Source organism: Poecilia mexicana, unplaced genomic scaffold, assembly GCF_051168715.1.
Source record: "Poecilia mexicana isolate PSO_F unplaced genomic scaffold, ASM5116871v1 scaffold_11, whole genome shotgun sequence".
In the NCBI taxonomy this organism is placed as follows: Eukaryota; Metazoa; Chordata; class Actinopteri; order Cyprinodontiformes; family Poeciliidae; genus Poecilia; species Poecilia mexicana.
This window is the reverse complement of record NW_028263380.1, coordinates 6117763-6138864: the sequence shown is the minus strand read 5'-3', so window position 1 is coordinate 6138864 and position 21102 is coordinate 6117763. Positions and strand designations below refer to the sequence as shown.

General features: G+C 39.2%; 1 protein-coding gene and 1 long non-coding RNA gene across 2 annotated transcripts; both read right to left on the bottom strand.

Moving 5' to 3' along the window:
• Window positions 1-9143, bottom strand: LOC106924509 (uncharacterized). Its single transcript, XR_015764553.1, has 5 exons — window positions 9027-9143; window positions 8816-8898; window positions 8562-8732; window positions 1039-1107; window positions 1-237 (listed from the first exon to the last, which is right to left on the bottom strand). It is a non-coding gene; the product is annotated as an uncharacterized LOC106924509 (long non-coding RNA).
• Window positions 9144-10788: 1645 nt separating this feature from the next.
• On the bottom strand, window positions 10789-19724 carry nrsn1l (neurensin 1-like). Its single transcript, XM_014998238.2, has 4 exons — window positions 19635-19724; window positions 17004-17078; window positions 16413-16565; window positions 10789-15564 (listed from the first exon to the last, which is right to left on the bottom strand). The coding sequence occupies exons 2-4, from the start codon at window positions 17061-17063 to the stop codon at window positions 15151-15153; spliced, it is 627 nt and encodes a 208-aa protein (XP_014853724.1). The 5' UTR covers window positions 17064-17078; window positions 19635-19724; the 3' UTR covers window positions 10789-15150.
• Window positions 19725-21102: the final 1378 nt, after the last annotated feature.

The following is a 21102-nucleotide window of genomic DNA, read 5'->3' as shown; positions in this document are numbered from 1 at the left end:
TTACATATAAGTATCTTTATTTTTCACCTCAAAAATGTGTCAATCCAAAACGGCAACAGCTATTCGTTACCTAGCAACCAGAATCAACAGAAGCAAGAGGGTATGGATATGAAATCCATACTCAGCCACTCCCCCAGCAGCTGGCAGTAAGCAGCTTCCAGTCACGGCTAACTCCAGGAGTCAAGGTAGAAAAGCCTTTTCCCCATAGTCCAAAAGACCTTTATTTACTTTTTCCCCCTGCAGTGGAAAATTTTAAGATTACTAGACGATCATGAGTAAACCAATGCATAACAGTATAGTGATTCTTGTATAATGCACGTGCTCATGAGAAATTCTTCTGAAGCTATTTCTTTGGCCATGGTGTTATAATAAAGTTATTAAACTGTTTGAAAGAACATACGTATGCCTGCAATGTGTTTTGTAACCAAGTAGATTGTCAAACTATGTGAATGGAATAAAACCCTCCCTATAAAACTAAGCTTTGTTCTGCTGGAGGCTCTTCCTCCTGACTGTTCAGTCAGCAGAGACTTTGAACACCGTAAAGCCTTCGAATAAATACTGATTAAGAATATATTCTCTGTCTGGTTCTGTGGGCTTTGAAACAGTTTTTTTTTTCATTCTTTGTTACAGAAAAATTTCCACAACACCCCCCACACAATTATAAATTTTTTGGCATTTTGTTTTGACCTATGGCGTTTTGTCAAAAATTGTATACAAACGGATGAGGAATTGCCTTCATTTTTATGCTAATAATGTTATAAAACTGTGTTGCTTGCAATATTTTTAAGTAATGAGCAGATTACTTTATTTCGTATTTCCATGGTTGTCAAACTGTGATACAAGCATCACGGGTTACTTTTAGATTTTTCCAAAGCCAAACTACATCCAAAAGTTGTGATGTAGTTTTAGCTACTGACAGGACTGTTAAATCATTCGCTTCCTGTAAAACCCAGATCTTTACCCTTCTCTGGGTTCTTGGAAGCCGTTTAAGAGGAAATGCTGAGCATGTGGTGAAGCTGTAAAAACTCAGTTACTCACAATGAAGCCAAAAACCACCGTGGAGACGAATCCCCCAATGAAGCCTTCCCATCTCTCCTGCGGCAAGAGCTGCAGGGGGAACGAGAGAAAAAGTGAAAAGTTGTTTTCAGCATCAACAAAGTTGACAAAGTTTTGATCCACTTGGTTCCACCCTAAGTAAACTGCTTGTGATTTGAGGGAAATCGTTTCGTTCACGTGGTACTTTGATCTGACCCAGTGTCAACAAGCAGGTAAAATCCCACAAACATGAAAACTGAGTTCTCTTTCATGTTAGACTATTTAAAAGTCTCTTTAAATAAGTTGAGGACAAAAAGGCAAGTTTTTCATGAAGACTTTCTAGCATATCAAAACCAAACCAGCTTTAGTTTCAAATAATTTGAAAGGGAGAGAGCATCTTCTCTTAAAAAAAAAAAAAACATAGTATTACTTAGTTTTTCAAAGTTTCACACCTGATTGGTGTGATTAACCCAGCATGGTTTCTTGTACAGCACTGCTAAAATTTTTCAAAGAAAAAGGAGCCCTGTATCTCAAATACCTAGACACAATGGTACTTGACATGCTATTGGCTGTTTTTTTTCCCGGAGCAGCTTTTACTTGGTGCTGATTGGCTGTAGCTCCAAGGCTGAAGATAAGTGAGACTAGATTTTAGCGTTTGCGGTAGTACCATGATAATTTTCACTGTGTGTATTTATGTATATCAATGTATATCTTGTGTTTGAACTATTAAATTACACAGTTATAAGGGTTTCAAGTTTTTGTGGATGTTAGCTAGGCCTGTAAATACCAAGGGTTCACCAATCTGGACATTTTAACACATCGCTAACAACTGGTTGTTACGGTATTTGGTATAAAGCTTTTGCTGTCATGCCAATATTTTCATAAAAATAACTTTCACCCATTAAATAAAATTGCTACAGCAGGTTTCTAAGGAAAGTCTTTGTTTAAACAGTTCATTTGAAGCAAAGCAATACAAATCAGATTTTTTTTTCTTTCTTTTTTTTTCATTTTTCACTTTCATGTTAAAATCAAAGATGTGTCAAAACCAACAACTGATGAGAACTCCAGCTTGGACGTTGGAGTTTCCTCTTCCCAGCAGGACTTCTTCATCTTCAGATGGCGGAACATCAGCACAGCTCAGGCCGAAGGGTTTTTTAAATGTGAAGAACTTCCTGTTAAATCAAGTGCATGCGGAACGACCAGAGCGCATGAGTTTGAAGCTGCAGAAACATTCTCAAAAGACACATTCTTCCACTGACCGGCCGCCGCCACCTTACTGTACATACCATCAGCCGTGTGCATGCGTGCAGCGTACTGTGACCTACTGTAGAGTATTTCATGGTGATGAATTGAACATTACGCTCCCTGGATAAGAATTTGGCCACCGCGTGTGGATAGATTGAGCTGTGGCTGCAGATGGAAATAACATCTCTTCATGTCGTGATGTGTGAGACATCAGCGTGGTCGACCGTAACCGTTTCTTCAGCAGAATTCTGATGAGCTCATCGGCGCTGTGATTGCCTGCTGCTACTTCATTTGTACTGGAACTGTGCATGCATCTCTGGTTCCTTTAGAGGAACATTTTTAATTTCTACCTGGGTGCATGTGATTGTGTGTGTGTGTGGGGGTGATGCATTAGGCCCTATGCAGATATCAAAACAGTACATTTCTGCCTAAAAACAGATGTTTTGAGATTCATTTCAGAAATTACATTTGCTTAAAGAAAGAAGAAGAAAAAAACAACAACCCTGTTTTTCAATCAAATGTTTTTGTGCTAGGATGAGGTGGGTGTTTCTGGCCATATCTAAATTGGTTTATTTTGCAAAACTGCAATGGAAACACTTTTTGTCACATAACCAACAATCAGATGTTTCTGTAGGTGTAAACCACGAAGAGGAAGATGACTGGAAATAGTTGGAAGACCAGGGTGTGGCGTGTTTTTTTTTTTACTGACGTATTGTGTAGACAAACGTATTCATGTGATTTAAGGGAAACATTGCAATTGCAAAACTTTTGTTTTGTTTTTTTGACATCAGCGAAACACTGACAATATTTTGTGCGCATTTGTAATGAAACGTAGCTACACTCTACAAACAGACCCCTCCTCTCACACCCATTCAAATGTACATAAACCATAATGAAGTTCATATTTAATTATTTCCATTCAGCACATTGTCTACTCTGTTGCCAGGGACAACCCAGAAGTAAAATTTTCTTCAACCAAAAAGATCAGTGAATACTGTAGAGTAACGTTCTACTAAACATTCTGCAAATGCGCATGTCCCCAAGAACTGAATGCCAAATTGCTGTGGGTCCACTGTGATTGTAAAACACTTATTAAGCTTTATGAAGTCCATGTCACGTCAAAAATAAAATCTTACCAAGTCTTGGTCTCATTTCTAGTGCAAATATCTTGCAAGCAACTTTTAATAAGATATAGGACCTTGTTTTAAGTCAATATTTCCTTGATATTGATGAAAAATATTAAGTATTTCAATTATAATGGGAAAAATGTCTTGTTATAAGTGAAATAATCTCTCAGTAGAACTAATATTTTTTCATCAATGTTAAATTATTGATGTAAAACAAGCTCATATATCTTGCTGAAAATCCAGGAGTAAGTTGTTTTTGTCTTATTTCTAGTGTGCCAAGGTATTTTCACTAGAAACTAGACCAAACTACTTGGTCAGATTTTGTGGCTTTGCAGTGTGCCTCCACCCGTCACTCCCTGACCGCTAGAGACAGACTCTGGTCTATCAGGATATGTTGCAGATACGCACTCCCATATATTTCTCAGGACAAAGTAGCTTTCTTCCAAGGCTATTTGAACAGGAGATCACATCACAACAAGGTTCCCATCGTGTTCAAGGGCAGACATAAAAAAAGCAGTCTGTATTGTCAATATTCCCCTCTTACCGAGGTCTCGCTATTACCAGAATTCATACATCATACACACAACAAAGGAACAGATGCTGTTGATACTTGTTGTTTGTCATTTCTCCAGGTCTAGCGTTCATTTACTGACAAGGATCAGAGGAACAGGTGCTATTACTCCATATTAACACCCGTTTCCAGGATCATCTCCAAGAGGCTGCCACACAGTCATTCTGGAACTTAATAATAATAATTTCTATGTGGTATTCATAACGTTGTTCTCTGGTTGGGTTTTCTCAAACTAAACTAGGTTCCACATGCTCTTTAATTTCCCGTCTGATTAAGCAAAATTTCTCTCTCCCTTTGCCTGCCGGTGTGCGTTAAGCTGGTAACCTAGGTGACCAGGCTCCTCCCCAAACCCTGAACAAGTAACAACTGAAGGAAGAAGAGAATGGGGGATACTACATTACAGCACCTTGCAGATGTTTTTACTCCTGCAAGGTGTTGACTGACACATCGCAATCAACAAGCTCAGTGAATTTTATGTGATACAATGCAACTTCAATTATGTAAAACTTTAACACAACACTAAAAACAATTCAAGCATTAAAACCAACATTAAAAGCTGAGTGAAAAGCCACGGAGGAAAAAAACATATATCGTGTTTTCCAGGCACATAGTTCCATTTTTAGCATAATCAAGTAACCAGAGAAGTGTGCCGATCGATCGGCCGCCAATCATAATTAGCCAATTTCCGTGAAAAAGTGTATGATTGGTGATCGCCGATCACGGTCTTGTGTTGCCAATCACACAAACTGATCACCTATATCTCACTTCGCAGCCTGCATGTGCAGCTCATCTCCTCTTTCCTTCACACTGCACAAGCGCAGTAACTTCAACGGCAGTGAGGAACTTCAACGCTCAGAGAGCATCCAGATTAGCATCACAGTCAGAAAGCTAAACAAATAACCCAAAAAATAATTAAGTCTTCAGGCTAGCAGTGGGAAAGACGCTGGCTCTGCTCTCACTGTTGGACTGCCGCTACGCACTACAGCCGTTCAACCTCCACCTGGCAGTGAACTCACATCGAACGTCTGCTTAAAGCTGAAGCATATAACCAAAACAAACAAGATTTTACATATGTATTAAAACTTTCTAACATAAGACACACAATGTCTTATTCATGAAAGAACCAAGGCAACATTCCAGGTATGCTTTCAATGAAGGATTAACATTACAACAGTGTAAAGCTCAAAAAAGTCCATTTTTACATGGTATTGGCCCTTTAAAGCTTGAAAAAGATTCTCAGTTGACCTGAACTTCGACTGTGCCGTTTTAAACCACGTGCTAAAGTCAAAGTACAGGATAAAAAAAATATTCAACCTCCAAAGCATAGAGGATTTAAAAAACTAAATATCTTAATAGAAAGTTTGGTTTTAACACCACTTCACCACTGGAAGCTTTTTTATTTCAGGATGTTTTTTCTGTATCTGGGCCAACCTGGCATGGAAACAGTGATCAGCTTTAACACCACCAACGGTCTTCAGCTGACCAGATGATAATTTACATAATGTTCTAAAATTCTATGTGTTTGTTGAGAGCAGGAAACAGTTGGAAATATCTCTGGCTCGAGACTAAACGCCGCCATCGATAATTCCCCCCAAGCAGCAGCACACCGGGAGGTAACTGCTTGGCTGGAGGACTTTCTGCATTTTGTAATATCAAACGTAAACAGCAGATGTGATGTCATGGTACCACATCCACGCAGCGGACTCAGAGGAAGCCCGGGAAGCAGCTCCCGTCCCCTGCTCACACACAACTACGCCGGCACATTTGGACAGCAGTAGCTGCCAATCATCTGCCCAGACGGCAGCCACAATCCTCAGCTTCCCACAACAGCGTGACTCACTCTCTGAGGTTCTGTGGTCGGTGGAGCGAGTCGGCTTCCATCTTCACAGGAAACGTTGGCTCCGCTTTCAGGTTTCACTCTCCTCATCTGCACTCACTAATAAAGCTTTACCAGCTGAAATCAACATAAAGGATGAAGCAGGAACAGAGAACCTGGGAATTTTATTTTGTGACACAGATGGCAACTTTAATGGTGAAAAAGTATTCACAACATTTGAATTTTATGAGCATTTCATTTAATAGTCCAACACAAAGTAAACAAAAAAAAAAAGTTATTTGGTGCAAAACAGACCGTTACAGGAGACCTTTCCTGCCAATAATCATCACCATCTACAATGACTCTGAAGAATTTTGAATTAATACGAGTAACAACAACAATTAATTTATCTTTGAGATCAATAAAGTATTTTTGAAATTGATTTGAAAAAGTAATACACCTGGTCTTCAAAGATAAAAAGTGGCTGAATAGAAAAGCAGGCCACCTTTCAGTTTGAGATACTCAAACAAATCTGCTTGAGTACCTAATTAATTAATAGAGTTCATATAAGGGTGTTTTCACACTTGACAGTCCAGTAGACTTGTTCAATTTGGGACCAAAGTTTGTTATATTTTCAGCTGCTGTGTTAAACGAACCAAACATGTTCCCCTCATCGCCTGTGGAGGCTCTGCACCAAGAACCACTGAAGAAGACACGAGTGCAACTTCCTCCTTCACTAAATGTAAACAAAAATAGGAGTTGCGTCAGATGTTAGGTTATAGGAGTCTCTTGTTTTTGGTAAAAGACCACGAGTCAACTCTCCTGCTAGCGCCGGGAGAAATTTTGTTTTATTTTTTTGGTTATTGTTACCCATAATGCCCTGTGCCTTAGTTCACTTCCTGCTTTTGGAGAGGCCTGCTGTCCATTTGGCATTCACATCTGCCTTTGAACCGCACCAGAGAGTACTTCTACCGAACAGAGACCTAAGTTTTAGGCAGACAAGAGTTCGATATTTTGGTCCACACTGGAGTTCGATTGTGGATTTACACTTCCTCAAACAAACCAAAGTTTATGGACAAATGAAGTGGAGTTCACTTAAAGCGGACTACACTGGGGTGGTGTAAATGCACTCCTATCATAAGACAGATACTCTGTGAAGGGAGCAGAGGTCTGCCAGTAAACACTGGCAAACAAACAGCCTCACAACCATCTGTTGAGGGAGAACAATTATCATTCAGAAGATAAACAGACAGATAAGAGGGAAAATGTGCATCTTCCATATTACTGCATTTGGTAATTATTCATTACAGAACTAAAGATAAATACACTTTTAATGAACAATGTTTTCTCTTCATTGCAAGTATATTTTCAGCAATGCAATAAGATTCAATTAACGTGCTTCAAAAAAGGTAAAGCAAAAGAAGTGAAACGCTTCAGGGTCAAAAGAACTGCAGAACAAACAGAACTGTGAGGATAAAGTGTTGACCTGAAATAAATATGGATTGCGTTTAACTGTCTGAGCACATTCTGTCTCGACTGGCGAACATTAAGTGTCTCTCTTGTTAGTATGCGACTTGGGAGACAAGACGGGATGACTCACATCCAAGAGTGTGAGTCATCCCGTTAAAGCAGCAGAATGTACTCACCCGGGCATATAAGGAGCTCATAAACACACACACACACACACGCACACACACACACACACACACACACACACACACACACACACACATTATACAAAAACACTTTGCATACAGTGTTTGTAGCGTTGATATATAATGCACAATGTTTTACATCTTGCTGATTCTAGCCGGTTGTGTAAGTAAAACAAAAACCAGGGATATAGCCCACCCACTCCAGTTTGACTTTAGTTTACCTTTCTAAAACATTTAAGGTCAAATAAATTATTTTATGCATCAAAACCAGATAATGAACGTCTAAAATACTGAAGTAAATTGATATAGTGCAAACAACCTAAATTTTGACAAAAATAGGTGCTTAAAATAGTCAGCTCAGCTAAGCAATGTTTACAGAGATGGCAAACTCCCATAAATACCCTTAAAAAAGGGTTAAACCATAATAATTTTAATAATTTGCTTTAAAGACCAACCAAACCTAAATTTTGAACTCGTGTTAAATCAAAATACATTGGAGTTTTAGTTCTTTATGGCTGCATTTACACTGCAGCCTGAAGTAACACAATTCCCAATTTTTTTTCCCTAATGTGACCTGCATATGATCTTTTTATGACAGTCTGAACAACACTGGTCGGATGTGTTTTCAAATGCTACCCTATTCAAATGTTGCATTCGTCTGACCTGAACGTCACTGATACTCAACAATGTCACCATTCTGCGCCCTGATGCATGCAAACCATGGGCAATTATATTGAGGATTAAGTTGTTCGTGTGCTGGCTCTGGTCGAACAACTTCAAAATCGTAAGATATGTTAAACCGTTAGCATCCGTATTTACTTCCAAAAACACTGAGCACTACATGTTTTTTTATGGTGGTTGGCAAAGCACTGGGTTTAATGCGCCCTCTACTGTTCATGCGGGACACTTTCAGATCATTTGAACTTCACACTGGAGATCACATACAAGTCGCATATATTTGGAAGTGTGAACGGCCACGGCAAAAAAATAAAATAAAATAATATAAATCCGATTTGACAAAAGACTTCGAAGTGCAGTGTGAACGACAAGTTGGCGGCACCACTTTGTTGGAGTTCAGAGGTGTGGTTTTCATGATGTGTTCCATCAGTTACCTTAAAAACTGACAGTCGATAGGATGTTCCTGTTGTCCGGACCAATGAAGTTTCAGCCTCCTTCAAGTCTGTTGTCCGCACGTGGAAAGGAGTTAAAACCTCAGGAAACACAGCGGTGAGACCGCGAGCGCATCCTGTGCCGCACTTTCAGGAGCAGCTCATCTAAGTCCACTATTAAGGCATTACACAAATCTCAAATTAGCTCATAATACATATTACAAAGCCCAAAATACATTCTAATGCAATATTTCCACCTTAAGAACTCGGTGCAGAAACCTTTGGCCCATGAGTAATGTGCTTCGGCTGAAGCTAACAGAACAACGTCCATGTCTCATTCCTAACAGAGTTTACAAACACAGACACTTCACAGACATTGAGTAATTTTTGTCTCCATCTTATACTAAATAATATCAAAACGTAACATTAAAAGTACTAACACTAAAACAAATAACAGCTCAAACCTACAAAAAGAATCTTCCGTGCAGCGCCGCCATGTCACTCTTATCTTTTTCCACGTATCACCTTCTCTTCACCAAGCCGCCGAATCAAGGACCCGCCCCCCTAACCTGATAGGTTACGTTATTGGGAAACGACACCTGCTTGTCCAATCCCGTTAAGAGAAAGTAGAAATTTTGAACCGTGAACTTCAAGTTGACAGACATCCAATTAAACATTAACAGGCAACATCTTCAAATGTAAAATGTTACGGAATGTTTTTTCTCTTTAAAGCCTATACACTTACAGTAGGGGGCTATACACACTAAAAAAATAATGTTTGGGAAATCTACAATACTATTAACGCTCGGATGTAAAAATAGACCTTTGATTCCCACAACCTCTTGTCCAAGTTGCAAAAGCCTAGGTCTGGACTTTGACTAGGCCAGTGTTGAAGATATAAATATGCTTAGATCTGAACAGTTCCATTGTAGCTATGGCTATAAATAGAGGCAAATGCCCTTGTCTTCAACTCCATTTCCTTCCCATCAACTCCTTTTTTGCCACTACCTCAGTGAGTGTGTTCAAGCTGATGTCACACACAGCCCATAACATGTAATTCAATTTCAATCTCATCTTGTTACAAGAGCACCTTCTTCCACGTGTTTGGCTTAAATGGGAATTCTTTTCGTCTTTCTTTCCTGTCACTCTGACCTGATTTGTGGAGTGCATGAATATTTGCGCTTTTTGTAGCATGCAATGTCTCCAATGGCCTGAATAGTTAGATCACAACATCTTCCTAGTACCAACATAATGATTACATTTTCCTGTTTTTAGCTACACTTCTCTGCTGAGCTGCAGCATCCCAGCAGTTACTATCCTGATTTGACCTCAGGCCTGTACGAAGACTTGAGAATCTCACTGTCCATGTGTGGCTTAGTCTTTGTAGCTCCAGCCCGGGGATTCACTCAACCCAAGTGACTGCAGCTGGCGAAAGACCCTCCTCTCTGCGAGGCGCTGCAGGAGACTGCAGAAGAAGAAATATCATGTTGTGGTGACATGCTGTAGAAGATGTTTAAAAGTGTCTGAATGGTGACTAGCTTACGTTGATCTTCTGCGTAAGCTATGCTGTGACACCAGATGTCTGGCGCAAGCTTTGTGAAAATGTAATAGCTACATTAAAAAAATCAGACTCACTAGCTTCTGCATGTTAATGTACACAGTGCCTTGTATTTACAGTCCTTAAACGGTACAGTCCTGCAGTATGTACCGTTGAGAAAAATATGATTTTCACATATTTGTTAAAACTGTCACTGTGTTGAGACAGATAATCTGTGGGGGGAAAAAAATCAGGAGAAACAACTTATCGTTACAGGAAAACTGTTTTTCCGCGTCATCAGTGCCTACGCTAACTAGCATTAGCTGTAGCTTAGTAAAGAGCAAGTGGGAGGGTGTGAGAAGCAAGTACATGAGCATAATTGCCAGTGCTAAGACCGTCCTCCTGGCTCTGATTGGTTGTTTCTTGATCAGTGGTGCATTTCTGTATTCCGTTTTAAGTCAATTCAGCACAGCTTTTCTGTATCAGATCAGTATCAGCTGATGCTAAATCTCAGTTATCGGTATTGGAAGTGAAAAAAGTGAATCGATGTATTCCTGGTAACAATGTGGCAAAAAAATTTAATTAAAAAAATCCAAGGTGGTGGTGGGATGTATTTTTGCAAGTCTCTGTACATCTCTTTCTGGTGTATTGTCCTTTTTTTTTTTTTAACTCAAAAGGATCCAAACACAGAGATACTTGGTATGCAGATTACAATTTTATTTTTGGTCCTTTGCTTTTCACTGCTGTTGCTAACCCCAGTTTTATTTCTGGAAAACAATAAAACAGCAAACGACGAAACACGGTCACATCCACCTGAACAACTGCAGCATATCCCGACACTACGGCGGTTCCACTATTTACAGTTTTTAACCGTTAACTCCAGGAGGACCCAACTGGACAGGTGGCAATTTCCCTTTACCTCAGCGTTACTACTGTTTATACCTGAAAACAACAAATCTGATACATGTGAGGATAAAGAGAGATGGTGGTGTGAAGGACCAATCAGGAGAGAGACTTTGTTCTGAGTTCAAAATAGAGCACTTGAAGCCCAACTGTTGCCTAGATACACAGATTACTGGCAATTACAGCAACAGATTACAGTGGGGAGAAAATAGGTGGTGCTGTCAAAGGAGTACAAATTACAGTGTATGTGGGGTGACCGGGTGAGTGGCAGCATGTGTGACTCTACATGTGTTTCATACAGTAAAACCAACCATTAGCGCAGATGTGTGAAAATGTAAAACCAGTTGGTTAATGAATATTTTCTTATCTAGAGCCTCCGTCTGCGTGTCACCGCACTGATGAGGGTCTCACACAGGGTCCTCTATGTAGCAGATGTCATATTATTTTAAAATAACATTTGATATTTCACAAAATTAAAAAAGCAAAACTGCTAAATTGTCAAAGACATGAAATCCAATCTAATTAAAATAAAAAACCATGCCCTTTTCTAAGTCTTCCATTTAATGTCTAACAATATATGGAAAAACAAAAAAAAATTACAGATAATAAAATAATCTATAAATCTTAGGTAGACAAAAGAACATGGGATATTACACAGTGTCATTGGTAATTTAACAAAAACATAGTTCAAAGGAGATCTGACATCCGTGTTTCTACTGTTTTCTAACCACAAAGCTTATGAAACCAAGTCGTTTAGTCAGGATGGAGATATTGCTGCTCTGTAAAATCCACAGCATAGACCACTGAATCATCTGCATCATTGGACAGTGATTGAAAACAACAGGCAATCTACAGCCAAACCCTTGAAACAAAGAAAAATCAAAACCCAGACACAACCCTCCAAAACTGAAGTGGAATAAAATGTTGCAGTTAAAAGAGCTGCGCAAAAACAAATACATGAAATCTTCATTAAACTAGAAGGATGCTGGTGAAAAGAGTATTAATTGAAGGCAGACTGATAAGGTTATTGAGGGGAATGATTACCTCAAGCTAAAGCGAGTAAGATTAGTTCATTAGTTTTTCTGATAACATTTTCAATTTGATTTAGTTTTTGTTAAGAAATCAAATCAAATTGTCGTGTTTCTTTCCATGTTAGATAATTCTTACCTAACTAATATGACTTTGTAAGGACAAGAGATGACGTGATGCAAAATATTCACCAATCACTACAACTCCAACTGAGATTCCTTGTTTTGTACAGCTTTGATCTGCCAAATGAATTCAGATTTCTCTCTCTCTCTAAAAAAAAAAAAAAAAAAAGAAATAAAACATCATAAACAGTTGGAAAAAGTTTGTAACTCCTGGACGAACTGAAAATTTGACTTTCGACATCTTTTAAATCTTATCAGTTAATTTGAATGTGGCAGTAAGCAGCTGCCGTGCTCCATGCAACTATACAGGCAATTAGGATGTAGTTTTAATAAAAATAAAGACAAAACAATTACAGAGATGAATGATTTGAACTGTGTGCAACTTACGACCAATTAGTGCGATTTGCAAGGTTGCCATAGCTACCCGCAATAGCAGTCTGTATGTGGATGTCTCAGATGTTAAAAATATGCTACTCTGGGTCAAAGTTTACTCACTATGTATCTGCTAACGTTTTTAAATCAGGCATATTTCTTGACAGCTGGCAGCTGCAAAAAGATTTCTACTTCTTTACCATGAAAACAACTTATGTTACCCGTTAAAGTGGGAGCATTTTGGATAACAAATATATTTTAAGAGTTACAAAACCAAAAAACAAAAAACCTCACAATTGCCTTCAGAGTCTTATCTGTCTCAAACAGAGAGGCGCTCAAGTATACGAACGATGACATCTCGTCTGGGATAGGACAGCTCAACTGCCTGCTTTTGTTAACGTAAAATGTGTTTGAGGAAAAGACCTTTCCAAAGGTATTACATCAAATGAATCTGAAGCTGCTTACTGAGACCGCAGAAAAAGATGGAGTAAGCACTCTGCTTTGATCTGTGCAGGAAAAGTGTTTGAGATTCTTGATAATAGGTAGCTGAGGAGGCTGGATTTCTTTTTTTCTTATTCAGCAAAAAAAAAGTTTCTCTTTTTGAAAGGATTATAAAACAGCTGGAATGATAACGAACATCCCAAATGTACAGGATGAAATGCAACGCGGTTTGTGTCAAAGCCAAGACAGATTTCTCTAGCAGGGATTCAGCAGCTAAACCACTGAGGTGATGACAGGTTTTTGTTTTGGAGAGACACGGAGTACGTCGAGTAGGAAAATTTGCTGTGGGATTTAAATTTTTCTGTTCATCAGGTAAAAAATGTCTACTGATAACAGCAAACCTCATTAATAAATAGAAAAGAAAACCACTTGTCTCTTAAAATGTTCCACCTGAATGTTACTTATGACAATATGTGCCAGATGCAATTACTTTTTATCAGTGCAGGAGCCAAATGAAGGAGACTGTTTGATTGTACCGACCATGTGACTAAGGCATAAGACATTTTCAGATGTTGATTGGGGAAAAGTTCCACATTTGAACCCTACAGCCAAGACACCCTGCGTCAGCTGTAGTTGTCATGTCAGGCCACCAGATGGTGCTGTGATTTTAGCATGTAGTCAAAACACGTAAATCAAATATTTGCTCGCACAAACATGCAAAAAAAAAAAAAAAAAAAAAAGGAAACCAGGAAGGGGCTACACACATTTTAAGTCGCTGTATAATGCCCTTGCATATTGTTTTTATGTTTATATCTTGACCTCTACTGTTTTATTTTGTTCATGTGTTTGTTTGTTTTTACTTTAAATATAGTTATTGGGAGGGAGAGAAAAAAAAGAGCATGTGAAGAAAAGAAACGGAGCTGCAGATTAAACAGTCTTCACCCACTTCAAAATAAGAGCATGATAACCAAAACTTCAACAACGTTGAACTTCATTTAACTGAAAGTTTACAAAATAGCCCGGTAAATAATCAATTTGGGATTTATCTGGAAAAATTTACTTAGGCTAAGTGCACTAAACATTTTCAAGCTAGCAAAACCACTAACACGCATAGCTAAAAATCAGCACTGCTATTGGCAGATTAGCGGAAATGTGAGCACCACTGAACTGGAGCAGAAATGAAAACATTTACCTGTTTCCTGACATGTTTTTAGTTTCTATTTAGCACTTTTCTATTCATGCTTTCACCGAGGTGACTTCTGTGTTCTAGGCTGACTTCTCAGTTCTTGTGCTCAATCTTTTTGTCTCACAGGTGGTGCTTTTATTGTAACCATCATGAGCTACAAGTATGAAAAAAAATATTTCCAGGTATGATGATATATGCTCTTTAAAGTGCAGGAATACATCTGTGGTGAATACCGTTTGTGGTAGTTAATGGTGTAAAACATCATCTTAGGTAGGGCAAATTCAACGTACAAAATATAAAATATAACTGTATTTTTCAAGTTCCAACTATTCGGTCAACCACCCCAAGCTGAAAGCCGTTTGTAAACCTTACAACTTATATTGTACCAATACTTTTATTGTGTTTGATCAGTCAATACAGTATGTGCTCAATAAATTATCTGGTATGTTACTGTGTGTGTACCATAATTATGACCGTTGTGTGCTGAACAAATACATCCCACAGTCAATGGCTCTGTTTTTCTGCTGCTTCACGTTAACTGGGTCATTTCTCTGGGTCTCATTTTTGTTAAAAGTGTAAAACTGTTTATGATTATTCAGGTGGCTCTAATGTTCTTTAGGGCTCATAAAATAACCCAGTTATGGCTTAAAGTTTTGTTCAAAAACACCTATATTTTAAGGAAATCTTAAGAAAGTAATTGTTATCCTTAGAACTTCAGTAATAAAAAACAAACGTTTTTTAAGTCCAAATTAGGGACTCTATATAAGATCTGTATAAAATGTAAAAATCTGATGTGGTTTGAAGATGGCGATGGGACACTTTTTAATTTAAAATCAGACTTAAAATGTGAATGCACTACCCAGCATGTGTGAGTTTGTAGTGTGTGGAAGTGTTTTTCTGATCTCTTAAGTCACAAACATTCACTTCACAGAACAAAATCCGATCAGAGACGACAGAGAAGCGATGTAAACAGGGGTTCAGAATAAGATACTGTGCCTCTTTCTAGGAAGCGGGTTGCACGTTTTTCACTTTAGCCAAAGTAAAAGGCATCTTCCCTTCTCCTGTATCTGGCGGCTTAGTTATCACATCCGGTCCATCTCTGAATGCCCTCCACTTCGAGCCCGGCTCCCCCCTCTGATCTGCTTCCCTCGGTCGGAGGAACAGCCGCTCTTTAAGGTTGGCCTTGGGCAGGACCCAGACGACCACCCCCATCACAGCCAGCGCGGAGCCCAGGCACGACAGCCCGATCCCGGATGCCGTGCTGAAGTGCAGACCCCTGTTGTAGCTGATGGCCTGGGGGTCCACGAAGTACAGGTCTCCCTCGCCAAAGGACTCGATTTTGTGGGGGGCGGAGTAAGCGATGGAGAGAGACACAACACCTGCTGTCAGCATCAGCAGACCCAGAGCCAAGGACACCTGTAGTCAGCAAAGACACGAAAAAAGCTGAGGAGGTAATTTCTATAGGTTGCGCTATCTGCATGGAGCTCCCAGGTTCTTATTATGAAAGGTTAGCCATATTAGAGAGGGAAAAACAAAGCAGGAGGTCTGCATGGAGTCTCCTTGACGACACAAATACACAGGCTCATTCAACATGTCTGCAGTCTCTCATGAAGAGACAAAGCGCAGAGTACACAATCTCTTAGGCTGGAGAAGTTAACAGCTAGCAGGAGATTACGGTTCACAGACACTACCAGCTAGCAGGCACTAGTGGCTAGCATGCGCTAACAGGCCCCAGCAGCTAGCAAGCAACAACAGAGAGCAGAAGATAACAGCTAACAGGAGATTACGGTTCACAGGCACTACAAGCTAGCAGGCACTAATGGCTAGCAGGCGTTAATGGCTAACAGGCGCTAACAGCTAGCCAGCAATAAGAGGTAGCAGACTATATCAGCAGGTAATTTTGATGTGTAAAATTTGACCAGCTATGTTTTTCTATTAAGTAGTTCTCCCTATAAAGTATATATTTATTTTAATTCGATAGCAAAAAAAAAAAAAAAAAACCCAACAGGTTTGGTCGAATTTTGCCCAGGCAAAAATTGACCAAATGTGGTCAATTATTTTACCAAATGTTTTTTATTTATTATCCTAAAGTGGAGAACAATTTCTTAAATTCTCCACTTTATGAAAGAAATATAACACAAAGCGGGGAAAAAACATTCAAATAATTTAATCAATCAAGTCAAGAACAAAGTAAAATTTGGTCTTTCAGGGCTTCCGTAGAAGGCTGTGTTTAAGCTGCCTTGTGCAGTGCTCAGTGAGTTTACCTTCCAGACAGCTGAGTTCCACCACAGGGCGGATCTGTGGCTGTGGACTGATACTCGATTCTCTGGGTCCCTCTCCCACATGGAGGACGAACACTCTTCATAGAAGTGATGCAGATAGGAGCGAACCCCAAACTGAAGACAGCTGGAACCCGCCTGGAACAGCATTATGACCAAAGTGACGACAGTACACGACATGACAAAACAAGTCACCCATATGATGTTTTATTTCTGAAACATTGCCATTTTAATGTCAGATTTAATAAAAACTGTACAAAGCCTGTCTTCAATCAGAGGCTTCTTGAAAATGTTGCTGTAATACGGACTGCTACAGGAGATCTTTCATGCTACAGCCATCAGTATCTACCATAACTGTTTAATTAAATGAGTTCCAACAACATTTAATTTCCCTTTGGGATCAGTAAAGCATTGTTGAAGTGAATTGAATATGCTTTGAACTGTAGGAGGAAACTAAACTACCACTAGAGAACCACTCTCACCCTCTACACAGAGAGACTGGGAGCAGAATTATTCAGTACACCAAATTCAATTCCAGATGATTGTTCTCAGTTGTAATCTAGCGAGATAGCTCACCTCACTGCCAGAAGATTCTCCTCCTGATCCGGATGTACAACCTTCAGGGCACAGCACCATTGTTCACCTCTTTAGCTAGAGTAAGAACAAAAAGTAAACAGGTGCATGTTATAGATATAGATATTTATCTTCCAGATGGAAGATAAATTGCCCCAATAGTTATTGATATTATTGTTGTTATGAGACCATTTTCAAATAATAAATTCACAATGGCATATTAATGCAAGTTCACCCCATCACAGAAACAACAGACTTTCATTTTGTAACAAACACTCCACACTGGAACTGGGAGATATTTTAAATATCCAAAATAAGATAAAACGCCACAACCTGAAAACAAGAAATAAAATGGAACTAAATCCCACAAACAACCAAAACCATAAATGTGTATTTCCAGAAACAAAATTGCCATTCAAATAAATATTCATCATCAAAATGGAAATTATCAAGCTCATTTGAATTTATTATGTGAGTAACTGATTTATCGATTAACTGTCTATTGCGACATGTTTACCTGTGGCACACACCTGTGCGAATCCACCTGAGTTCAAAAATTTGAAGAAGAACCTTTGTGTTGGAAATACAGCTGGAGGTTTTTCTCTACCGGGTTTGCCTGTAATTCTTTACAAAAAAAAAAAAGAAAAAAAAAAAAAAGAAAAAGCTCAAGCTCAAGAATTTTCAAGTCTGGGAACACTTTACTGTGACAAGGCTTCCCTGTCATGAAGTATCTTTTAACCAATTCCATTTAACTATGTCCAAATGTCAAAGGTCACCATTTTATTAGAAGGAGGAACTCCGCCCCTTTCTTTAGTCTTTTGCAAATTTCCTTCTTGTGTTGATTTGCGTTTAGCTCGGCCCATCTTCCCCGATAAGGAAAATCATGCCCCCCACATACACATCATGATGCTGCTACCACCGTGATCACTGACAGGGTTTTGCATGGTCTGACACCAAAATGCATTTGCAAATTGAATGTGATGTCATTTCCAACCTCGCAATTTCCATTGGCTCATCACATCAAATCCACCCAAACACACACTGAAGTCTGCGTTTACACCACAGCAACAACAAAAGGAAAATACAATTGCTGCATGTATGTGTGTAATTTGTATCCCAGCAGAGACGCGTCATGCATTGTGACCTGTGAACTCATCATCATCATCATCATCATCATCATCAGCCGCTTGCATGACAATGTCTGACAACTACTGTTGGCCTGTGCTTCCCTCTCTCACCACCTACCACCTACGGATGAGTCACCCATGTCCCAGTGGCTGTGTGGAGTCTTCATGTCCCCTTGTTGCTGATTCATTGACCACTTTGCCTTGCAGCAGAGCTTCTAATGAAAGACTGGACCTGGACACGGGTTCACCTGTCCATAGGATGCTGCATCACAACTAAAATGGTTAGGGGGAAAAAAAAAAAAAAAAAAAAGAGATTTCAAAGTAATATGTCCAAAACTGGAGGAACCTGCTTACTTGTTCTATTTCTATGTTTGATTTTTTTTTTCCCTTAAATAACAAAATATTTAGTAAAAGAAAGTAAATCACACTTTTTTTTTGTTTAAATGGAAAAAGAGGGAGCCACGAAAACTACAGTCTTGTATAAGTGTTCATAGCGTTTTAAAGCATTTAGAATTATGAAGTATCTATAAACAAAATTGTCCTTAAAAAAGGCTTGATTGAGACCAAAGTACCAGCCTGCAGACTTTTGTCAACCAGTTTTTGGTAGAAAGAGAAAAAAATTATAAATCATGGAAATTGAAGTTATTGAGCTAGTTTTAATTTATCATGCTATCAAGCGATTTGTTGTTTACCGTGACAGGCCAGATGAGACGTAAATTCAACTTTTAGGCCTAAATTCAAAGTCACTATGTGGCAGAAAACCAAAAACAGAAAAGCAGAAAACATCTGCCCAACTGTGACCCACAGTAATGGCAGCATCATGATGCGTGGATGCCTTCTTCAACACTGACTTGAGAGAGTTGATGGAGTTCAATACAGAGCACTAATAGGAACAAAAGTGAAACAAAAGCTTAACTTTGTGGTCGTGAAGTAAAAGTTCAACTTTGCAAGCTGCTATACAATCCTAATGAATAAACAGAGGAGGGGGCAGCTGGTCTCTTCGCATACCTAAAAAAAAGATCTAGCTATTTATATTTCCACTTTATAACCTGAACAATCCCACAAGTGTGAAAAAAGGAAAGGAATTGAGCCGCATCCATTTAGGACTTCAGCCCGGAACTGTCCGTCGTGCTGAAAACTTTGCTTCAGGCACAGTAAAGGTAAACTGAACCCGAAATTGTTCGGATACACCAGACCTTATTGGCCCAGTTTCAAATTCGGCGGTTACCTCCCATGACGCAGACAGAAAGTCGGCTTGCGGTCCAGACGCTCACGTGCCCCCGAACCGCCGGGAACGAGCCGTCCTGCGGTCATTTTAACGCGTCGCTCGCCTCGCACTAGCTAACCGCTGCCACTACTTCACAGTGAGTCACCGCAAACCGTTAAGCCTCTTCCCCCTTCCGTCGGCGCCGTCAGTCGAAGTGTTTCACCGCACTCACCTCCGGCCTCCCATCAGCCCTGACAGGCTGTGGGGACCGCCTGGAGGAAGCGGGGGGCTCGGTCTTACCTCTCCTAGCCGGAGCGGACCGCTTCTCTCACTGGGCATCCATCTGTCGTCGGACCGCTTGATCTCTAGCTGCCGTCGATGTAGGTCCGCTGAGTCAAGACACTGAGCATGCGCGGAGAAAGAAGGAGAAATGTATAGAGCTTTGGAGTTGACGTCACAGGATATGACGTTTTCGTCGCTCGGCGCCATGTCTGGGGTCCACAGACCAAAACAAACTATTCAGAACACCGGTGTTTTCATTGTGTTACCAACCGCAGTAAAGTTGTTTTCAAGTTGGATACTGGATAAACCGAGCTCCACGGAGTAAGAGACGTTCAGCTCAAGGTTGATCCGATTTATGAACGCTAATTTCGGCCAGCTGTTCTTAAGTCTCTCCACAAGCGCTCGGAGTTTCACATTGCTGCTGTCAATTTCCGAACACTCCTGTGCATAAATGCTTTGTCTTGTGACCAACTGATACCAAAAAGTGGACATTCATGCTATTACACGAGGCACACTATCTTCTATTAAAATTTTAAGTCATATTCAATAATTTTAATATTAAATGTTTTCTTCAGTAGCTTCCAAATTGTGTCCCATTAACTCAATCTGCTTGAAATTGTTCTACTAGATTGTATAGATGAGGCACACTCACCTTTATTACATTTGAACACCTTTTATATATTTTTTAGCTATTTCTGCAGTCAAAATGTTTTATTTTTCTTAGCTTGTAGGTCATGTAACCTATTAACTCAAAATCTGTGTACAATTATTCTATTAAACTATAGATTAGGCATATTTTTATTCCATTTTGACCCCTTTTTTAACCAGAATTATATTTAAAAAAAAAAAGAAAATTCATAAAATGTATTACCTCAGATGATCATCACTTGTTACCCGTAATGTTCAATTGCATAAAATTCTAGGCCAGGATCTATGTCATTACATGTTCACTTACCTGAAATATGTTAAATACAACAAATATTTATTAAAGTGTGGTCTATTTCATAAAATTTGTCACCTTTATTGTTTAATTACACATTAAATGTTTAAAGATGGGCTCTTTCATCTGGTTTGTGTCATGATGTGGCGGTGGACACAAATGCAGCAGGCAGTGGACTTACTTTATGTGGATGTAGAAACAAGGCTGATCTAACAATAAGAACTAAGGAACACAGAGCAAGAGAAACTAGAAGACCTAAACAAAGAAATAACCCAACTAGAATGACACAGAAAGATACAGACTCAGACATGGAACAATAACTGAACCTATGGTGATCAAATTAAGAAATAAACATTACTAGAAACCCTGCAGGGAGGCTGAAATAAGAAATAACTAGAAGGATAAAATAGAATAGTCATTAAAGAAGGCTTGACATGGACTCAGACAAACAAGGAAAAGCAATAATATTATTCTAACTACACTAAATACCATGAACCACTTAAGTGAATTGAAACACAAAGTTAATAAAATGAAAAGCAAAACAAA

Excerpts from the sequence above, each read along its gene's own strand:
- nrsn1l (XM_014998238.2), bottom strand. The coding sequence starts at position 17,063 with ATGGTGCTGTGCCCTGAAGGTTGTACATCCGGATCAGGAGGAGAATCT. Across the intron at positions 16,566-17,003 it reads GAGAATCTTCTGGCAGTGAG|GCGGGTTCCAGCTGTCTTCA; the intron begins GTGAGCTATCTC and ends ATGCTGTTCCAG. Across the intron at positions 15,565-16,412 it reads GGAACTCAGCTGTCTGGAAG|GTGTCCTTGGCTCTGGGTCT; the intron begins GTAAACTCACTG and ends TGCTGACTACAG.